We start from the raw sequence: 18,403 nt of genomic DNA, 5'->3' as shown, positions 1-18,403 counted from the left end.
AAACAACAACATCGTACCGCGGGTTCCTACTGGCCGCACACATCACCAAGGTGCTAGCAAAAGATACGGGCATCGCTCTACTTTGTTCTCAATATCGAACACCCCTTGAACGATCTCTCGCTCTGGAACGTACGGAACAGACGCCACACGATGGAACATGGAATACGACACGCCCCACATAGGCCGGAAAACAGGCTGCTAGAAGAACCACATGAAGCACCGCCCGTCAATAGCTCATCAGCACAAGAGATTACGTTGCCACTACGCCAGTGTGCTAGCAAACCATGGCGTTTCCCCTATGGCCCACTCAATCAGGAGAGAAAAGAAATCCGACTGCTCACCATTTTGCCTGGAAAATGGTCCAGCGAGGTCTGTTGTACATTGGAAACGGTCTCAATGGATGAAGACCCAGCTTACTACGCCTTGTCATACGTATGGGGAGACCCTGACGATACCGTAGTCATACGCGTGGATGGACAACCTTTCCAGGCAACCAGAAATCTGTGGTGTGCGCTGCGCCGATTGCGCCGCGAGACGCATGGCCAAATTTTCTGGATCGATGCCATTTGTATTAATCAGGACAACGACGAGGAGAAATCCCATCAGGTTGCCAATATGGGGAGTGTCTTCAGGTCTTGTTGCGAAGCGTTCCTCTTCCTTGGAGAACGCCAGTCCTGCATTGACTCGGATGCCGATGAGCAGCCGCACTCCAAAATGGCTCGGAAAGCCTTCGAGCTGATTCGCCTGTTCGATTCAAACAAGCACATTGACGAGATTCCATGCTTCGAAAAAACCTCTGAAGGTCAGTTGGCCATTTCAAGGGAATATGAGCGTCACTTTACTGCCCTGGAGTCGTTGAACAGAAGACCTTGGTGGTCTCGCATCTGGGTGGTCCAGGAAACAGCACTTCCGAAAAAAGCTCGTTTGGTTTGGGCTAGTGAAGAGTGTGCTTTCGAGAGTGTAGCTTCGGCAGCATCAAACCATCACACGCACCGGAAAAAGTGCTGTCAACTACTCGGCTCCTCGGACAGATGCGGTACTCTGGATGACCTCTACTTCAAAATACGTCCAATGATGTGGGCAAGAAATTACACACAAAACTCATTTCGCAGAACGATTGTTGATCTACGACATACGTGCGTAGAACTTCAAGCCTCGAGCCGTCGAGATCTTGTGTACGGGCTTCTAGGTCTTGTGAACGATTGGAGTTGTGTCACCAGCCCCCTTCCTCCAGACTATTCGGGATCGCTGGAACACTGCTATGCGGCCATCTTCCTAAACTTTACAGCGCACGATCGAAGCGGAGCATTAATGGGTCGCAGATCCAGAAACGTTATTGAGAAGCTACCTACCTGGGTGCCGGACTGGATTTCTTCGACATTATCGTCTGAATGGGAAGATGAGTACGTGGAAAAATATCTAATAGTTGATCTTTTCAATTGTTCAGGAAGTAGCACAAGTACGCTAACCCTGGTCGGTGACTCACTTCTCATGCTCAAAGGTATCAGGCTTCAAAGATTGAAGCACGTGGGCGTTCACTCCGATTTCAGAAATTCCAACCCTTCATTTGACGATATTATTCAGGAATGGATGAAGATGGTGGGAATCAAGGTATTCCAGACATCGCTCCATAAAAATGAGAAAGCAAAAGCTCTTTGGAGAACAGTTATACAAGACTACGTTTCTGAAGGGTTCACTGAAGACCGGAAAAGAAGAGCCGAGGACACCGATTACGATAACTTTCAAGCAAAGCAGAAAGCCAGTTTTCTGGATGGCTTTGGAACCACTCGCGCTACTGGTTATCAGACCAAAAGTTCACTTTGGAGAAAGTCAATGTTTATCACGGAAGAAGAAAATCTTGGGTTAGCCTATGACGAAGCAGCTCCGCTGGACGAGGTCTACCTGATCCTTGGGTGCAAGGTACCGCTTCTTTTGCGTCGGACTGGTCAAACGGTCAAGGTTGATGAAAGTTCTGATCATCTTCCATCTTTCACCGTCATTGGAGACTGCTACATGAACGGTTACATGGACGGAGAAGGCCTTAGTGAAGGCTGGGAGGACAGGGTTGAGACTATTGCATTAGTCTAAGAGGACATTTTCAGTCTGTATTTTGTTACGAACACGCACGACTATATCAGCATACTGATCTGAACATCTAATTATGTGCTCGTGCTGTAGTCGATCTGCTCTTTGGTTTCAGGTCTAATATTTCATCTTCATTTTCATCTTTGCTCTCTTAATGTACTCATTCAACTTGAAGTGAGAGAATCGGATTCCTGATTATTTTCAGCAATTGCGTACTTTTGTGCTGCTAGCGCGTCAAATACTCACTACCAACGATGTCACTGCTGATTCAAGTTACCCAAAGTAAAAAGAAACAGCACGAAACGCAGTTATGAAGAGGGCATCAAGCCTCAGAGAACAGTGAAAAGACATGTCTTCGTATTACTGGATTTTTTCCTCTGGTAAAGTGAGACTCTTTCGATTATGCGTAGGCATCATTTCAACACTTTCCCCGCCAGAACCGCCAGTCGCGTGCGCTCATCGCACCTTCAAGCCAACGAACAAGTCCCACAGCGCCGGACTCCGAATATGCACGAGGACACTCACGTCCCGGCTGACCATGCAAAAGGTCTAAAGATGGACAGTTCCATGAATCATGCTGCGCATCCAGGACCCTCAAACCCACCCACTCAATGAAACCTATTTCCCCTTTCCTCATCTCTGCTTTCATCTCCTTCCCCGTCCAGCACCGGGCATTCCACCACCGCCAAGCATCGACATCATCTTGCCGATATCCATATTGCCCAGGTCCGGCATGCCGCCACCACCAGGACCGCCGCCACCGCCGCCCATCATCTTCATGAGCTGGCTCATATCAGGCATGCCCATGCCGCCCATGCCACCCATACCAGGCAGGCCGCCAGCGCCGCCCATGGACTGCAGGCGCTTGAGGGCCGCCTGCTGTTGCTGCTTGTTGCCGAGGGCGGCCTGGCCCTGCTTGCCCTGGAGGTTCTTCATGCCCTTGCCCATCTTCTTGGCCATGCCGCCCATGAGCATGCGCTGCGACAGCAGCTCCTCGACCTCACGCACGCTCGTGCCGGAGCCCATGGCGACGCGCGTCATGCGCGACGGCTCGTCCGTGAAGCACTTGCCGTCAGAGTCGAGTTCCTTGGTGGTCATGGAGTCGCAGATGTAGATCATGCGCTTCAGCTTGAGGGAACCTTCCTCGTCGTCCATGCCGCCCATGACGCCTGAGAGACCGGGGATCATGCCTGCCATTTTCGAGAGGGGGCCCATCTTCATGATGTTCTGGAGCTGGTCCCGCAGGTCGCGGATGGTGAAAATACCCTCCTGAATGTGCTTCATCGTCTCTTTCTGGTCCAGCTTGAGGGACTGAACGTGTTCGACCAAACCCTGGACGTCACCCATGCCAAGCAGCTTGCTGACGAAGCGTTGCGGGTCGAACTTCTCGAAATCCAGCATGTGCTCTCCAGTACCCAGGAAAGCGATGGGACAGTGTGTTGCCGCGGTTGCGGAAATGGCACCACCACCTGCAGCAGCACCATCGGTCTTTGTCAAGATGATGGCACCAAAATCGGCCGTTTCCTTGAAAGCGCGAGCCTGGGATTCTGCGGCCTGACCAATGGACGAGTCGAGAACCATGATGGTCTGGTGGGGTTCTACAGCCTGCTGAATCTGGATCATCTCGTCGAACAAGTCCTGCTCCTGCCTATGCCTTCCACTGGTATCCACGATGATGATCTCGAAGCGCTCCTTCTTGAATTTTTCCACACCTTCCCTCGCCACAACCACGGGATCCGTCTGGGTCAAGCTTCCGTAGTAGGGGATCTTCGCCTTGGTCGCGTTCTGTTTCAGCTGATCGAAGGCACCGGCACGGAAGGTATCAGCGCAGACCAAACACGACTTGAAGCCGCGGGCCGAGTACCAACGGGCAAGCTTCGTACACGAGGTCGTCTTTCCGGAACCCTGGAGACCGACGAACATGATAACATTGGACTTGCCCTTGCGCGGCTTGAAGGGCTCGGAGTGCGGGTCAACGAGCTTGACGAGCTCATCGAAAACGGCCTTTTGGATCAGTCGCTTCTTGTTCACGCCCGGCGCGATGTCCTTGAAATTGACGGCTTTCCGTATCGAGACGCGCAGACCGGCGACTAGCTTGATGTTCACATCGGCTTCGACGAGGGCATTGCAGATTTCCTTGACCATGCGATCGAAGTCCTATGAAATGAAGTTAGCGCAGAGTCGGCGCGCAGAGAGCTATACTATGCGGCGCACCTTCTCATCCAAATTGGGCGCCCTGGTCAGATCTGACACAGCGGCGTTGATGCGCCGACCAAGGTCTTGGAGGACCATGATGGGCGACTTGTGCGAGAAAAGGTTCGGGGGGAGTAGATAACCGGGGTGGTGCTAGGTGAGTCGTTGACGTGGTTGAAATTCCGGCCTGCGAACGGAGCGCAGCGGCGATGGGCGGGGAGTGGAGAAGCCAAGCACGAAGGCGGTGAGAGAGATGGCGCTCGGGCCAGGCTAAAGTAATTTGGGATGTGGACAGTGCGCGGCAAGGTTTTCTTTTAAAATCTGCCATTCGTGGGAATTCGTTGCCACAAACTGTTCGCTTTGGCCTGGGGCGCAGCGCCGCGGGTCAAAAAAGTTCGGCGAACTGCAGAGCTCAGTAACATCACCATCCACAACCCGCAAACATGCCCGGCCCGTCCAGAACACCCGTCGCCCTCAAGAGGAAGAGAACGGAGCAGCTGCGCGGCAAGACCGCTAAGCGCCCCAAGAAATTTATCAAACGCCAGACTGCGTATCACAGTTCAAGCGAGGACGAGAGCGGCGATGAGCAGCCGCAAAAAGCTGCTGACACCTATGAATCCGCCTCTTCCGAAGACGAAGCCAATGATGCGCCTGATGCTGCCGCCGATGACGACGAGTTCTCTGACGCCGAGCTCGAGGACGCCGCCGAGGAAGCCTCCGACGACGATGGTTCCCATTCGGACAACGACGACGACGATGAGGACTCTGATGCTGCCTCCAGTACCGCTCCAGGTCGGCCTAGGAAGAAGCGCAATGACCCGGAAGCTTTCGCAACATCGCTACAGAAGATTTTGGGATCAAAGCTTAGTACCAGCAAGCGCGCCGATCCCATTCTGTCGCGCAGCAAAGTTGCACATGATGCCGGCAAGGAGCTGGCGGAGGCGAAACTGGAAGCCAAGGCCCGCCACAAGCTGCGGGATGAGAAACACGCATTGCTGGAGAAGGGCCGTGTCAAGGATGTCCTGGGTGTGAATACGCCAGAGGTTTCGACCCAGCACATTCAGGAGGAGGAGCGCCGCCTGAAGAAGACTGCGCAAAGGGGTGTGGTCAAGCTGTTCAACGCTGTGCGCGCCGCTCAAGTGAAGGGTGAGCAGGCTGCCAAGGAGGCCAAGATGAAGGGTGTTGTGGGTATGGATAAGAGAGATGAGAAGGTCAGCGAGATGAGCAAGAAGGGCTTCCTTGATTTGATTGCTGGCGGTGGAAAGAAGACGGCGGCCGCATAAATCACGCCAGAAATGCCTCAAAACGGGATCTTTGGGAGAACTGCAAAAGATAATGGATTGGGTTTATTTCGCCCTTTCTTCACGTTTGATCGCGACCATATCCTCCACGCCGCATTTTCCAGCATCCAGGACCCCGGCTTTGCTCAGGATATCAATCGTCTTCTCTACCACTGCCGGATTGACGCCCCTCACTTCCTCGGCGAACCTGACCGTCTTGGTCCATTCCTTGGCATCCTCTGCTGAGTAGTCCAGTTCGGTCGAGATGTATTCGATCGCCTCCTGCTGGTTTTCCTTGTAATGCTGAACACCCTTGTTGATGGCATCGCTCATCGTCTGCATGCGCGTGTCAGTTGGATCCCGCGCTACGATGTGCCAGCTTGGCCAAGGCGTATATATTTCGCCAATCCGCTTGATCTCGCCGTTGTCGTAGTAGCGCTTGGAAGTGAAGTGCTCCCACATGAAGAAATCAGCATTGCCGTCATTGACCGCCTCACGGAGTTTGGCGAACGTGTTGAGAGGGACAACTTCAAAGGGTGGCTGGCCAGGCTTGGACTGAGAGAGCCATCCATGCTGGTCGGCCAGCACAAAGCCCATCACGTAGGATCCGCTGTAATGGAACAAATAGAATCAGCTTCGTATCTCTTATTCCGCCAACACTCCAGTTCAGGTCGTGATTGTACGCACCTTCCAATGCGACTGACACCAATCTTTCTGCCTCGCAGCCCATCCACGCCATTGATATCCCTCTTCGTGCCCGTGCTGATCGCCCAGCACAACGGCGTCTCAACATACGTGCCCACCAACTGATAACCCGCAGCCTTTGCATCGCCTTTCTCGGTAATCGCTTTCCCAATACCAGCAACCCAGCCCTCGGTAAGACCAATACCGACGTCGATTTCCTTGCCCTGTAGCGATTGGATCATGTGGCCGGTGCCGGACGGGAATGGCACCAGATCGGCCTGGAGACCGTAGTGCTTATGCGCGAAGTGGAGCGGCGTGGAGAAATGCTCTGAATTGGTAGCAAGTCAGCTCTTGTCACTGCTGTACAGGCCCACCCATTGAGGTAATTGTGCGGAGGATGTCGTTTACCCGGAACGTAGCCAATGCGTAGTTTTTGCGCCATGGCGGCTGCAGAGGAGAAAGTGGCTCGGCAGGGTGTCGTCAGCGATTTCGGGACGATGGATGCGCGGAGGAAGGAGGTGCGAAGCATGACTGCTGGATGAGAATTATTTGAAGTATCACGGAAGCGGAAACGGACGGGTGTTAGGTGCGAAAGAATGCTACATGATGAGGTGGGGCGGGGCAGCTAAAGCTTCCGGCGGGGAGACAATAAGCTCGGGGAAGGCGCGCCTAAAATTCGATGACGAGCAACTTAGACCATCCTGGCTGCAGCCGTGAAAAGCCGAGATAGACAGGCTGCCTCAAGCACGTCAGTGCTTATCGATAGGACAACCGGCTAACCATCCGATGTCGTTCGTTCGCGGTGGCCGAAAATGTGCAACTCCACGAGTCAGGTGAAAAGGCGCGAGAAAGTGGGCTGAGCGTGCGCAGGATGCCTTTCTACTAAGGCGCGCTTTTTCTTCGTCTTCCTCCGTTATCTCTTCTTCGTCCTCCTCCGTTATCTCTTCTTCGTCCTTCTTCTGTCATTACGCTCCCGCGTAGAATCGTGGTTTCTGCGAGTCGGTTCTGGGGCCAAGATACCTTGTTCTACTCGTTGCCGTCCGTCCGTTTAGGTGCTTCGTATGCTCGCAGACCGGATACCCAGACTATTTTCACGCGCCATGTCTTCTGCAAACGCTGTGGCTAGCAGTCCGCTTCGGTTCAATGCTAAGAAGGTTGCAGTTGTAGGAGCCGGGCCGTGTGGTCTGGCAGCGCTCAAGTGAGTCACGAGTTATCACATCAAAAGAAGCATTGCGCCCTGCACCCAAGCATGTCCTCGATGTATGTGTCACAACTCTAACTTGAATATAGGTATCTAAGCGCGGAAAAGAAGTTCGACAGGCTGGTGGCTTTTGAGCAGCGCAGCTCACCGGGCGGCTTATGGAACTACACGCCTGAAGACCGCGATGATGGCTCCTTTGCCGTGCCGAAGACCAAACCGACCAAGGAAGATCTTGACAAACCGGTATGGGGTGCCAAATCTACCGTGAACGGTGCTATCAACGGTGCCGTGGTCAACGGCGATGCGAAAGAAGCCAAGTTCATCTCACCCGTGTATGAGTTGCTGGAGACGAACATCCCCAAGCAGCTTATGCAGTATCACGACTTTGCGTTCCCGGAAGAATCGCAGCTGTTTCCCAAACACTGGACAGTTGACAAGTACCTCAAAGACTACGCCAAAGAAGTTGAGCACTTGATTCAGTTCCAAACCCAAGTCGTCGACGTGAAGCTTCTGGATTCCAAGGAAACCGATGGCCTCGTGGAGGAGCAATGGCGCGTCACCACTAAGAACGTCGTGACCGGAGAGTCTGCGGAGGAAGTTTTTGATGCGGTAGTCGTGGCAAACGGCCACTTCTATATACCATTTATACCGGAAATTGAGGGAGTTCAGGAGTGGCACAAGGCACATCCCGGCAGCATTACACATTCCAAGTTCTACCGGACCCCGGGTACTTTCAAGGACAAGGTCTGTTAAAACGAACTGAATATGCAGTCGTCCTAAGCTAACCCTTCCTAGAAAGTCATTGTCGTGGGAAATAGTGCTTCTGGCCTCGACATCGGCAAGCAAATCGGCGGTTTCTGTTCGCTACCTCTCATCAACTCGATCAAGTCCGAGTCCTACATGGCGCGGGGCAAAGATTCGTTCAAGAAAGAGGTCCCTCCGATCAAGAACCTCGACCCCAGCACGCGCACCGCAACTTTCGAAGACGGTACAACCGAGTCGGATATCGACGCCATTGTCTTCTGCACGGGCTACCTCTACTCGATGCCCTTCCTGTCCGATCTGCAGCCGGCGCTTGTCACAGACGGTACCCGAGTGGAAAACACGTACCAGCACGTCTTCTACACACCGCACCCGACGCTGTCCTTCCTCGTACTCAATCAGCGTATCATCCCGTTCCAGACAGCGGAGGTCCAGGCAGCGGTGGTGGCGCGAGCACTGGCTAGTCGGCTGACGCTGCCGGCAGCGGCCCAGATGCGGGCGTGGGAGTTGCACACGCTGGCCGTCAATGGCGAGGGCAACGATTTTCATACACTGGCCTTCCCCAACGACGCCGACTACATCAATACCATGCACGACTGGGCTGTCACTGCCGAGGGGGAGGGCAGCTCTGTAGGAAAGACGCCGCCACGATGGACCGAGTGGCATTACTGGTGCCGGGAGCGATTCCCGGACATCAGGGCGGCGTTTACAGGGAAGGGAGAGGAGAGAAAGAATATCAGGGAGTTGGTAGAGGTGGGGTTCGATTTTCAAGAGTGGAAGAAACAGAAGGAATTAGAGGCGAAGGAGCTGTTGTAAGCAAGACATCGCTAGTTAGACGACGGAGAAGAACTAGATTAGAGGTGCGAGATAGCTGGTGTTTTTTTAGATGCAGAGCTTCCAATCTCGTTCTTGTGTTCTTAAGAGTGCTGTGGTGCCATGTTGTCGTCGCGTGACCAGCTTGCGATATCGTGAAACGTACTGTAGGTAGTGACGCAATAGATCGAGCTTTAATATAGACCAGATAGCCTTCCAAGAGCCAATTGGCAGCAAGTCCGCAGTGCCCAGGAAATGCGCAGCAGCGTGTTATGGCGACGAGAAATTGAATCACAGGGAGCCCTTATTTCTGCCTTCCTCTCATCAGGCCAAATGCCAACGCCCACGTGCGGCGTTTGGAACAGGGTCTCGCAGCTAGGCAGCAACAAGGCATGGCGGGGTGTCCTCGAGCGTTGCCGGCTTGCCTGTTTCTGAAACGCGGAACCATGGCAGCGGAGAGCGGGGTGTGCTTCCGCGCTGGCGACCGGGGCAGCAGCCATTGAACGCAGCGGCGATATGTAATTGTCGATGTTGGGGAAGCTCGGGCGTGGCGACATTCTGGAAGAGGATCAGCGGGCGGTGGGCAGGCGCGTGGCTCCTCCTATCCCTTGTGGGGATTCGCCAGCTGCGTTGCCGAATGGCGTTGTCGCCGATGGATTTGGTGACGGGAGGAGGCATCCAGATCCCGCGCACCCTCAGCCGCGCGACTCTCCGTCTCTCAAGCCCCCGCGAGCTTCGTCTTGAGCCAGCCGTGTTTTGCAGTTGCACTGCCGCCTCCTTTTATAATCTCCGCTCCGCGTGCCGGAAGCCCATCTCACCGCCACCGACGGGACCCTGGGCTGCTTGATCGACGACGTCCCGCGGCTTACTAGTTAGGCGGTCGCCTGCAAGTGGACAGCAGCCAAACTGCCCTCGCCCGCGCCAAACTTCGTCTTCGCTCCAGCCTCACCCTCTCAGCCCTACCCACCTACCGCACACCACCTCGCCGCAAAAGCGCGTGTCTACCGGCCTCAATCCGCGCGTGCGACCCTTCGTATTCGCTCTCCCACCGTCCGCCCTCCTGACTAGCGCCCCCCGCGACACCGAGGCCGTCGTCGAGAAAAGTACCTCCACGCCCAAAGCCGCCACCCGGGGCTAGCTCCCCTCTTCTCCCTCGACCTCTTGCCATCTATTGCCTCGACCGACCCTGCCGCACCCCTCCCTCCGCCGCCGTCATGGAGTCCCCCGACACGCCAATGAACAGCGACCAGTACATCCAGAATGCTGTGCGCGCCGTCAGCCAGAAGAAGCCGGTCCCTGAGATCGACTTTACTCTGCACACCATGGAGGACGGCACGCAGGTGAGCACGCTGGAGCGCGTCATCAAAGGTACCCCAATGACCTGCCTGCGTCGTGTACCCCGCCCTGCTGACGCCCTTGCGCAGATGTCCAGGCCCCCGCCTTCCAACCCCCCACCATGGAGCAGTTCTGGTCGCCGAACGACCCCTCCAAGCCAAATCTGCAGTTTCTGAAGCAGCACTTCTACCGGGAGGGTCGCCTGACCGAGGAGCAAGCGCTCTGGATCATCAACAAGGGTACCGAAGTCCTCAAGGCGGAACCCAACCTGTTGGAGATGGATGCACCTATTACTGTCTGCGGTGATGTACACGGCCAATACTACGATCTCATGAAGCTCTTCGAAGTTGGTGGTGACCCATCTGAGACCCGCTATCTCTTCCTTGGCGACTATGTCGACCGTGGCTACTTCAGCATCGAGGTTTGTCTTCTCCACGAAGCTCATGCGCGGCTCAGCTGACACTGGCGTAGTGCGTTCTGTACCTGTGGGCGCTGAAGATCTGGTATCCGAACACGCTCTGGCTGCTCCGTGGCAACCACGAGTGCCGGCATTTGACTGATTACTTCACCTTCAAGCTCGAGTGCAAGCACAAGTACTCGGAATCTATATACGAAGCTTGTATGGAGTCTTTCTGCGCCTTGCCGCTGGCGGCAGTCATGAACAAGCAATTCCTTTGCATACACGGTGGTTTGAGTCCGGAGCTCCACACCTTGGAGGATCTCAAGAGCGTACGTGCTATCGGAAGTGTTGGTGGATAAATTGGTCCTGACCACGTGTAGATTGACCGCTTCCGGGAACCTCCCACCCATGGCTTGATGTGCGACATTCTTTGGGCAGACCCGCTTGAGGAGTTCGGCCAAGAAAAGACGTCCGAATTCTTTGTCCACAACCACGTGCGCGGTTGTTCATACTTCTTCTCTTACCCGGCTGCTTGCGCGTTCTTGGAGAAGAACAACCTTCTGTCGATCATCCGTGCGCACGAGGCGCAGGATGCTGGCTACCGCATGTACCGGAAGACGAGGACGACGGGTTTCCCCAGTGTCATGACTATCTTCTCCGCCCCCAACTACTTGGACGTCTACAATAACAAGGCAGCCGTGCTGAAGTACGAGAACAACGTCATGAACATCAGGCAGTTCAGTATGTCAACGTCGAAACTGGGAGACTATGGAAAGATCCAAAGCTGACTTTGTGTAGACTGCACCCCCCACCCGTACTGGCTCCCGAACTTCATGGATGTTTTCACGTGGTCTCTGCCCTTCGTTGGCGAGAAGAGTAAGCGGAGCTGTCCCTGGAATCTTAACACTCCTCTAACAAAAATGCAGTCACCGATATGCTCATCGCGATTCTCAACACTTGCTCCAAGGAGGAGCTCGAGGAGGAAACGCCTGGATCGATCTCATCCGGACCGAACTCGCCGCCGCTTTCCAGCATGGATCCCGAGTCAACCGAGTTCAAGCGTCGGGCCATCAAGAACAAGATTCTTGCCATCGGACGTCTTTCGCGTGTGTTCCAAGTGCTGCGTGAGGAATCAGAGCGCGTCACGGAGCTCAAGACGGCTTCTGGTGGCAGGTTGCCCGCTGGTACGCTTATGCTTGGTGCGGAGGGCATTAAGCAGGCTATCCACAGCTTCGAGGACGCGCGCAAGGTTGATTTGCAGAACGAACGCCTGCCCCCGAGCCAGGAGGAGGTGCGCCGGTCGGAGGAGACCAGCAGACAAGAGGCATTGGAGAAGGCAGCAATGGAGGCTGAGAATGACGCCGGGCTCGCCACTGTTGCGCGGAGGATTAGCATGTGAGTTGGCCGATTTCTAAGTGCGTTGTGAGCAGTACACTGACTTTTCCCCCAGGTCCTCTGGCTCGAGCAGGAAGCGCTGAGATACCCGGCAGTAGATGAGGTCACCCTCATGTTGATTGAAACCATAGCGAGGGCATCCAAGGGGTTGGTAAGACGGGGAATGGCTGGGACTGGGAGCATGACGGCCCCGCACCTTGGGACGCCCCATCGGCCCATAGTTTTTAAAACGCTGTTAAACTGTACTTGATGATAATGAAGCGAGTACTGCTGGGGGAGTGCCACTGTGATATTTTGTGAAGGTGCAGCAAATGCAAGCGTGAGGGCAGTCTTGGCGGCAGGCATGACGAAATGCACAGGCACCGCGACTTGGAGCGGACCGCGGAGCTTTGAACTTCTGCATCTCTCCCGCCGCGCGTCGACCAGTCGCAACAGAGCGCCCCAGCGGCCCCAATGCCTCCACGGATCGGCTCCGTAGCGAGGCTCTCCACCGCGCTGCGGTCGCGATCGAAGGCCGACCTCTTTTTCTGCCCGTCCTGCTCGCTATGGCGCCTCGCCGACTCCCAACCGACCGCCGCGACGACCTCCGCTCACGCGCCTTCGCGATACTTTTCCACCACCCGACGTCGCCGCGCCGCAACGCTCGCCTCACGGACCGCTATCAATGCTCCGTTGGACGTCCCGCCACGGCTGAAGGAGCTGCATCAGGCATTAGATGCGTTGAAGAGTGATGCTGCCAGCTACGTGAACCTCAGCAGACTGCAATTAGCGTTGCGGGGACTAGAGAGCGAGGATCCCGTTGTGCGGGTTGCCGGTGGGTACACTTAGGACTGGAAAATCTGGCATGATAGTGGATGGTTAGCTGACGGAGTGCGGTCAACAGTTCTGAGCCTGGGCGATCAGGCGTCGGCGAAGCAGCTAGCCCGGCTTTTGCTCGCGGATCCGTTGTCCGAGCAAGGCAGATGGGAGGATGCGCTGGAAGCCCATGACACCGACAATGGACAGGCTATCTTACTACGGTAGGCCCGACTCCTGCATATCAATTGCTGTGCCTGCTGACCTAGTCGTAGATACGGAGACGATTCTGACGTACACCCGAACAACCCTCTCCTCCGAACTATTTCTGCTCCTTCGAGGGCGCTACAGAAGCATAATGTCGAGATTTTGATCTCGTCGCTAAACGCCAACATTTCCGGGCCAGTGTCTCAGTCCAGCGCCGAGAAGCCAAGAGATGCTATCCTTGTGCCTACTTTGCAAACTCCCACGTCGGCGACCGGCCGGCTAACCACAGTCACTTATCCTGTGCACCGAGCTATCGTGTTCGGCGAAGGTGTTCGGAGTTGCGTTGCCTATGGGCGCTTTACTGCGGCGCAGTCAGAACAGGAACTACCGCCTGAGACAGTCAAGGTTGCCATGGGTATCCCCGCACCAACCACGGAACTAGAGCAGGCAGCTTCAGACAGATACGTTGCAATTGATGCAAACCTCGGTGCTGAAGCGCTCGACAAGTTTCGGGAGTCAATAACCAACTCCGTCTTCTACGAGCGAGGATGGCATAGAAGCGGCATGCCCGCTCTTACGGCATGGCTGGCGCATGGCTCGAGTAGCAACGTGCCCGCAGGGCTCAAGCCCGCTATCCGCGACCTTGTCGATTCGCTTCTAGCAGACGCGAACGAAGCCGTTACTCTCGAAGATAGCCAGCGGCTACAGGAACTGCTGGCTTCGTCCGTCTCCGAATCTACCCGCACAGAAATCCTTTCAACCCTTGCTAATTGGGCCGAGCATGCGCATACGGAGCTCCGTGACGAGCTCGACATCGCTTTCTTGAGCAAGTCATGGCGCAGACTCGCATGGTGGAAGCTCTTCTGGCGCGTCGACGATGTGGGAATGATCCTGTCCGAATTGTTGGAAAGGCGCTGGCTAGTATCTGCCGAGAAAGACATCATCTGGGTTGCTGGCCGCATCGAGCAGGCCGGCTTCTTCGCCAACGACCCGGATGCCGCCAACCTCCCAGAACGTGCTATGCTGCTCAAGTCTCCTTCCAAACCGGCCGGCCGCATCGGCGACGTCCCCGACGCTCCGCACCCGGACGCTCTCAGGAAGTTCGACGAAATGCGCCGTGCCGCCGCCGAGTCGGAGAATGGGGCGCTGGCGGTGGCGGTGCCGCCGCCCAAACCATGGCCCCAGCAGATCCCCATGGCGCGCACCTACCTGACGGCCACCTCCGTCCCGCCCCTCGAGGCCCTCGCGCAGAAGCTCGTCGTCCAGACGCTGTCGACCGTCTCGGCAACGTCGGCGCTGTCGGGCCTGTTGTACGTCTCCGCCAGCACCGGTTTGTTCGAGGCCGGCACCGTGGCGGCGCTGGGTGCGGCGTGGGGGTTGAAGAGGATGCAAGGGGTTTGGGAATCCGCACGAGCGAAGTGGGAGGCGGAGATCAGGGAGGACGGCCGGAAGGTGTTGAAGGAGACGGAGGAGGCGGTGCGGAATGTGGTGAATGTGCGGGGTAGGCCGGAGAGCGATGCGGTGGGGGTGGAGGAGAGGAGAGTGGCGAGGGATGCGGTGGAGAGGGCGCGGAAGGCGCTGGATCAGGTGACCGGTGCGAGGGAAGAGTAGTCGTGTTTGGGGTTGAAGTTTGAGGGAGGAGTGGTTGTATATCCTGTATGTGTACGATCTGTACCGATATCAGTTGCAACAAGTCGATATGGGACTTGCTTGACTGGATTAAGGTGAGGTTGGGTGGTGGAAAATATTTTTGTTGTCTTGTTCTATCTTTTAGACTGAGGACCGCTGGGTTGATTTGTCGCGCTCTTTCGCTACTTAAGAACTAAAGGTGAAGAGTTTTGAGCGAAGAATGAGAGGATGGGATTTAAAAAAGTTGGATGGAGTCGCCGAAGAAGAGACGACAGAACCTACAGCCGTGCAGCTTAGTTGTTCAATGTCCTAAGTGTAAGTTGGTTCATGATCGCAGCTGAACTTCTCTATGGTTAGACCAATCTAATCAATCTGCGTATCATGGTGTCTCATCAAGTCTTGCCATAGTCTAGCGATAGCACCGAACGTTTCCTTCTAAGCGCTAATATTGTTTGAAAAATTGCGGCTGAGGTGCCATTAAACAAGTACGGATGGTTCATCAAAGAGCGACGCTATATATTCGTACAGGCTGTGCAATGAGAACATAAGCAAGGGCTGTGTGCGGTCTAGACTCCACCACGCGCATATTGTGGAATGCTTCCAGAGTTACGCAAGGCACTCGTAAGGGAGACAGTCGCACTGTGGCTGGCACTCGTATTACCCCGTGCATGTCGCTCTATTTATGGGGCTATCTGTTCCTGTCAGCCGCACCCTCATATACCTAGCCGCGGTAGCAACCTACTACCCTTCACAATTATACCGCACTTTATGTCTCATTCACTATCCATGATTGACCGGCACGCTGGGATTTTGCTACTCACCACACTCAGCCTTACGTGGCCAGCCATTGCACATTCCCAGCCTGGTACAATTTGGAATACGCCAGGCCAGCCTACTCAGGACAACGACTTTGCTTCTAATGAGGTGTGGGAAGTGGAATCGACTCAAGATCTTCAATGGGCGACGGATCTCGGTTCCTACGATGTGGATATTTATCAGCACAACTACACGACAGGAAGTATGTCGGAACCAATCAGAGTACATTGTAAATTCTCCTGGGTCTTCTCGAAAAAAAAAAAACGGTTGGGCTAATATTCAAGCAGCTTTCAGTGGCGACGGCGTAGGCGATCAAACACATAGTTGGAAGGTCCAAACTTATAATCTAGACCTTGAAACGTCGGGGGTGTTTTTCTTCGCGCTTACTCCGCCGAGTAATGGCGATTTATCCAACAGCTTCACAAGCCACTATTTCAACATTACAACAGGCAAGGCAGCTTCTCACGCCTCCTTAGTCTCCAGGGAAGCATCTGCCTCGGCAAGCGCTACTGGTAGCGGCGAATCGACCGAGTCGTCACACTCATCGATTCCCTATGGGGTGGGGCTCGGTATAGGAATTCCTTTGCTCCTAATAGCAGGTTTCTGGATCTTCCTATCGGTTTCTAAGAAGCGGAGGGTCACCTTCTCAGGCACGCTGTGTTGCTGACGCGGTGTTGACCGGGCGACTCGGCTCGTTAAGTGTGGGACCTCGGCTTCGCTCATCAACCCCCCGCCCGCGAAGCTTTCCCCGGATTCCACCTCCGTTGCTGAACCATACACTTCCGCTCTGTATATAGTCCAATCGATTTCTTTATCCACCTTCCACATCTCTGCACCTTTGACTTACAATGGCCCACTCACCACCACCATTAACAGGTATCCGCGTTCTCGAGTTGGCTGGCCTGGCACCAGGTACGTACCAGCTAGTTCTGCGAATCTCCCCATACATTCTGACCGCGCCGCCACCACTGCAGGCCCCTTCGCGGGCATGATGCTCGCCGACTACGGCGCGACCGTCATCCGCGTCGACCGCGCACACCCCTCCTCCCTCCACGCCGACTCGTCATCCTCCTCCTCACAAACCTCCTCCTCCTCCACCGCCACCACCCCCGCCCCACCACCACCGCCCACCGCCGACCTCCTCACGCGCCGCAAGACCTCGATCGCCCTCGACCTCAAATCCCCCGCGGGCCGCGCGCTGCTGCTGGCGCTGATCCCGACCTTCGACGTCGTCATCGACCCGTTCCGGCCGGGTGTCCTCGAAAAGGCCGGCCTGGACCCGGAGCGCGTGCTGCGGCGGCGCAACCCGCGGCTCGTCGTCGCGCGGCTGACGGGCTTCCGGCGTGGTGACGACGGCGCCGGGCGTGGCGGCGGCGGCGACAAGTACAGCGCCATGGCGGGCCACGACATCAACTACCTAGCCGTGGCGGGCGTGCTGGGCATGCTGGGCCGCAAGACGGCGAAGCCCTACGCGCCGGGCAACATCGTTGCGGATTTTGCGGGCGGAGGCGCGATGGCGGTGCTGGGTGTTGTGCTGGCGCTGTTTGAGCGCGAAAGGAATGGTGGGTTTGGCCAGGTTGTGGAGGCGAATATGGTGGATGGCAGCGCGTATCTGGCTAGCTTTTTGAGGCTGGGGATGGGCGAGGTCGCGGGCAAGGAAGGGGTGTGGGGGAGGGCGAGGGGGGAGAATCTGTTGGATGGAGGGTGTCCGTGGTATGATACGTATGAGACCAAGGACGGGAAGTGGGTCGCGGTGGGAGCGTTGGAGGAGCGGTTTTTCGAGAAGCTGTGCGAGGGCTTGGAGGTCGATCCGAAGAAGTTCCCCGCGCCGAGGGAGGATAGAAGGGTTTGGCCGCACTTGAGAATGCTGTTTACGGCCAAGTTCAAGAGTAAAACGAGGGAGCAATGGGAGCGCGTCTTCGATGGGACGGACGCCTGTGTCACGCCGGTGCTGGAGCAGAGGGAATTGAGGGAGATGGGCTTCGATCAGCGGCCTCCCGTCACGCTTAAAAGCTCGCCCGCCTGGGCCATTGCCGACGGTGATAGGGATACGAGACCGGCATCCGAGGGCCAGGGAATCGGCGTGGAAGGCGAAGGGTGGACAGATAAGGGATTGGCGCCCGGTGAGGGCGGAGAGGAGATGCTGGCGAGGCTGATGGGGTGGAAGAGGGGTGTGCACTACGCTGTCGAGAACGGCGGGCTGGTGTTGATCGACAGGACGAGGAAGTCGACTAGTAATTATAAGCTGTAGAACTCTTGTAGATAAAGCGAAATTCAATCCAATATGACATGATATGTACAGGATATAGTGCCGCCTGCTGACACTTGGTATCAATCTTCGTTCCTAGGCGCGGGAAATTCTTTCGCAGGGCTTTCTCTTCACTCTTCGTGGTTCATGATCTCATAAGATTCCCCTTGAAAGCCAATCGGTAGCCCGCATGCTTATCTCTGAGCTCCATGTTCCCGCATGAGACTCCAGCTTGGCCACGGCATGCGGACCATCTTGAAAGTCGTGATGACTCTCTCCTATTCAGTATGCCCTACTGATTCTCCTGCTCAGGGGGGAGCGTGCTATACTCGGGTTGTTTATCTTTCTTGCTTTTGCTATCTGGCGTTGGCTCTCGGTCGTATGGATGTGTGTGCTCGTCGTCCCTGTCTTTGGCCCGGGAGCGACGTGAGGATTTTGATGTTCGACTGCTGATGCTATCGTCGGAGGGTTGCAACCAGGATAAGTCGTCCTTTTTGTGGATGTTGGTCCCAACCGATGCGACGGGAACCCTGAAGACTGCTCGTGTCATGCATGAGTGA

At 55.6% G+C, this 18,403-nt stretch overlaps 7 protein-coding genes across 7 annotated transcripts; 5 read left to right on the top strand and 2 right to left on the bottom strand.

Annotated features, from left to right (window-relative positions):
• Positions 1 to 2,730: 2,730 nt before the first annotated feature.
• On the bottom strand, positions 2,731 to 4,377 carry LTHEOB_3647 (Signal recognition particle; the record flags this gene model as incomplete). The annotated part of the gene is made up of 2 exons (XM_035512593.1): positions 2,731 to 4,242; positions 4,300 to 4,377. 2 exons carry the CDS (start codon positions 4,375 to 4,377, stop codon positions 2,731 to 2,733), a joined length of 1,590 nt encoding a protein of 529 aa, XP_035362735.1.
• A 344-nt stretch (positions 4,378 to 4,721) lies between these two features.
• Positions 4,722 to 5,561, top strand: LTHEOB_3646 (uncharacterized protein; the record flags this gene model as incomplete). Its single annotated transcript, XM_035512592.1, has 1 exon — positions 4,722 to 5,561. One exon carries the CDS (start codon positions 4,722 to 4,724, stop codon positions 5,559 to 5,561), a length of 840 nt encoding a protein of 279 aa, XP_035362734.1.
• Positions 5,562 to 5,624: 63 nt separating this feature from the next.
• LTHEOB_3645 (ABC-type nitrate sulfonate bicarbonate transporter) lies at positions 5,625 to 6,684 on the bottom strand (the record flags this gene model as incomplete). Its single annotated transcript, XM_035512591.1, has 3 exons — positions 5,625 to 6,168; positions 6,246 to 6,570; positions 6,651 to 6,684. The coding sequence occupies 3 exons, from the start codon at positions 6,682 to 6,684 to the stop codon at positions 5,625 to 5,627; spliced, it is 903 nt and encodes a 300-aa protein (XP_035362733.1).
• An 807-nt stretch (positions 6,685 to 7,491) lies between these two features.
• Positions 7,492 to 9,021, top strand: LTHEOB_3644 (Flavin dependent; the record flags this gene model as incomplete). Its single annotated transcript, XM_035512590.1, has 3 exons — positions 7,492 to 7,502; positions 7,563 to 8,187; positions 8,239 to 9,021. 3 exons carry the CDS (start codon positions 7,492 to 7,494, stop codon positions 9,019 to 9,021), a joined length of 1,419 nt encoding a protein of 472 aa, XP_035362732.1.
• Positions 9,022 to 10,232: 1,211 nt separating this feature from the next.
• On the top strand, positions 10,233 to 12,231 carry LTHEOB_3643 (Serine threonine-protein phosphatase; the record flags this gene model as incomplete). Its single annotated transcript, XM_035512589.1, has 7 exons — positions 10,233 to 10,386; positions 10,443 to 10,774; positions 10,825 to 11,082; positions 11,134 to 11,494; positions 11,552 to 11,629; positions 11,680 to 12,148; positions 12,204 to 12,231. The coding sequence occupies 7 exons, from the start codon at positions 10,233 to 10,235 to the stop codon at positions 12,229 to 12,231; spliced, it is 1,680 nt and encodes a 559-aa protein (XP_035362731.1).
• Positions 12,232 to 12,601: 370 nt separating this feature from the next.
• On the top strand, positions 12,602 to 14,761 carry LTHEOB_3642 (Serine threonine protein phosphatase 2b catalytic subunit protein; the record flags this gene model as incomplete). Its single annotated transcript, XM_035512588.1, has 3 exons — positions 12,602 to 12,962; positions 13,032 to 13,167; positions 13,219 to 14,761. 3 exons carry the CDS (start codon positions 12,602 to 12,604, stop codon positions 14,759 to 14,761), a joined length of 2,040 nt encoding a protein of 679 aa, XP_035362730.1.
• A 1,682-nt stretch (positions 14,762 to 16,443) lies between these two features.
• On the top strand, positions 16,444 to 17,846 carry LTHEOB_3641 (Alpha-methylacyl- racemase; the record flags this gene model as incomplete). Its single annotated transcript, XM_035512587.1, has 2 exons — positions 16,444 to 16,507; positions 16,570 to 17,846. The coding sequence occupies 2 exons, from the start codon at positions 16,444 to 16,446 to the stop codon at positions 17,844 to 17,846; spliced, it is 1,341 nt and encodes a 446-aa protein (XP_035362729.1).
• Positions 17,847 to 18,403: the final 557 nt, after the last annotated feature.

The sequence above is a fragment of the Lasiodiplodia theobromae genome (genome assembly GCF_012971845.1).
Source record: "Lasiodiplodia theobromae strain AM2As chromosome Unknown scaffold_9, whole genome shotgun sequence".
Classification (NCBI taxonomy): Eukaryota; Fungi; Ascomycota; class Dothideomycetes; order Botryosphaeriales; family Botryosphaeriaceae; genus Lasiodiplodia; species Lasiodiplodia theobromae.
The sequence above is the reverse complement of the archived record's forward strand: the minus strand, read 5'-3'. Positions and strand labels throughout refer to the sequence as shown.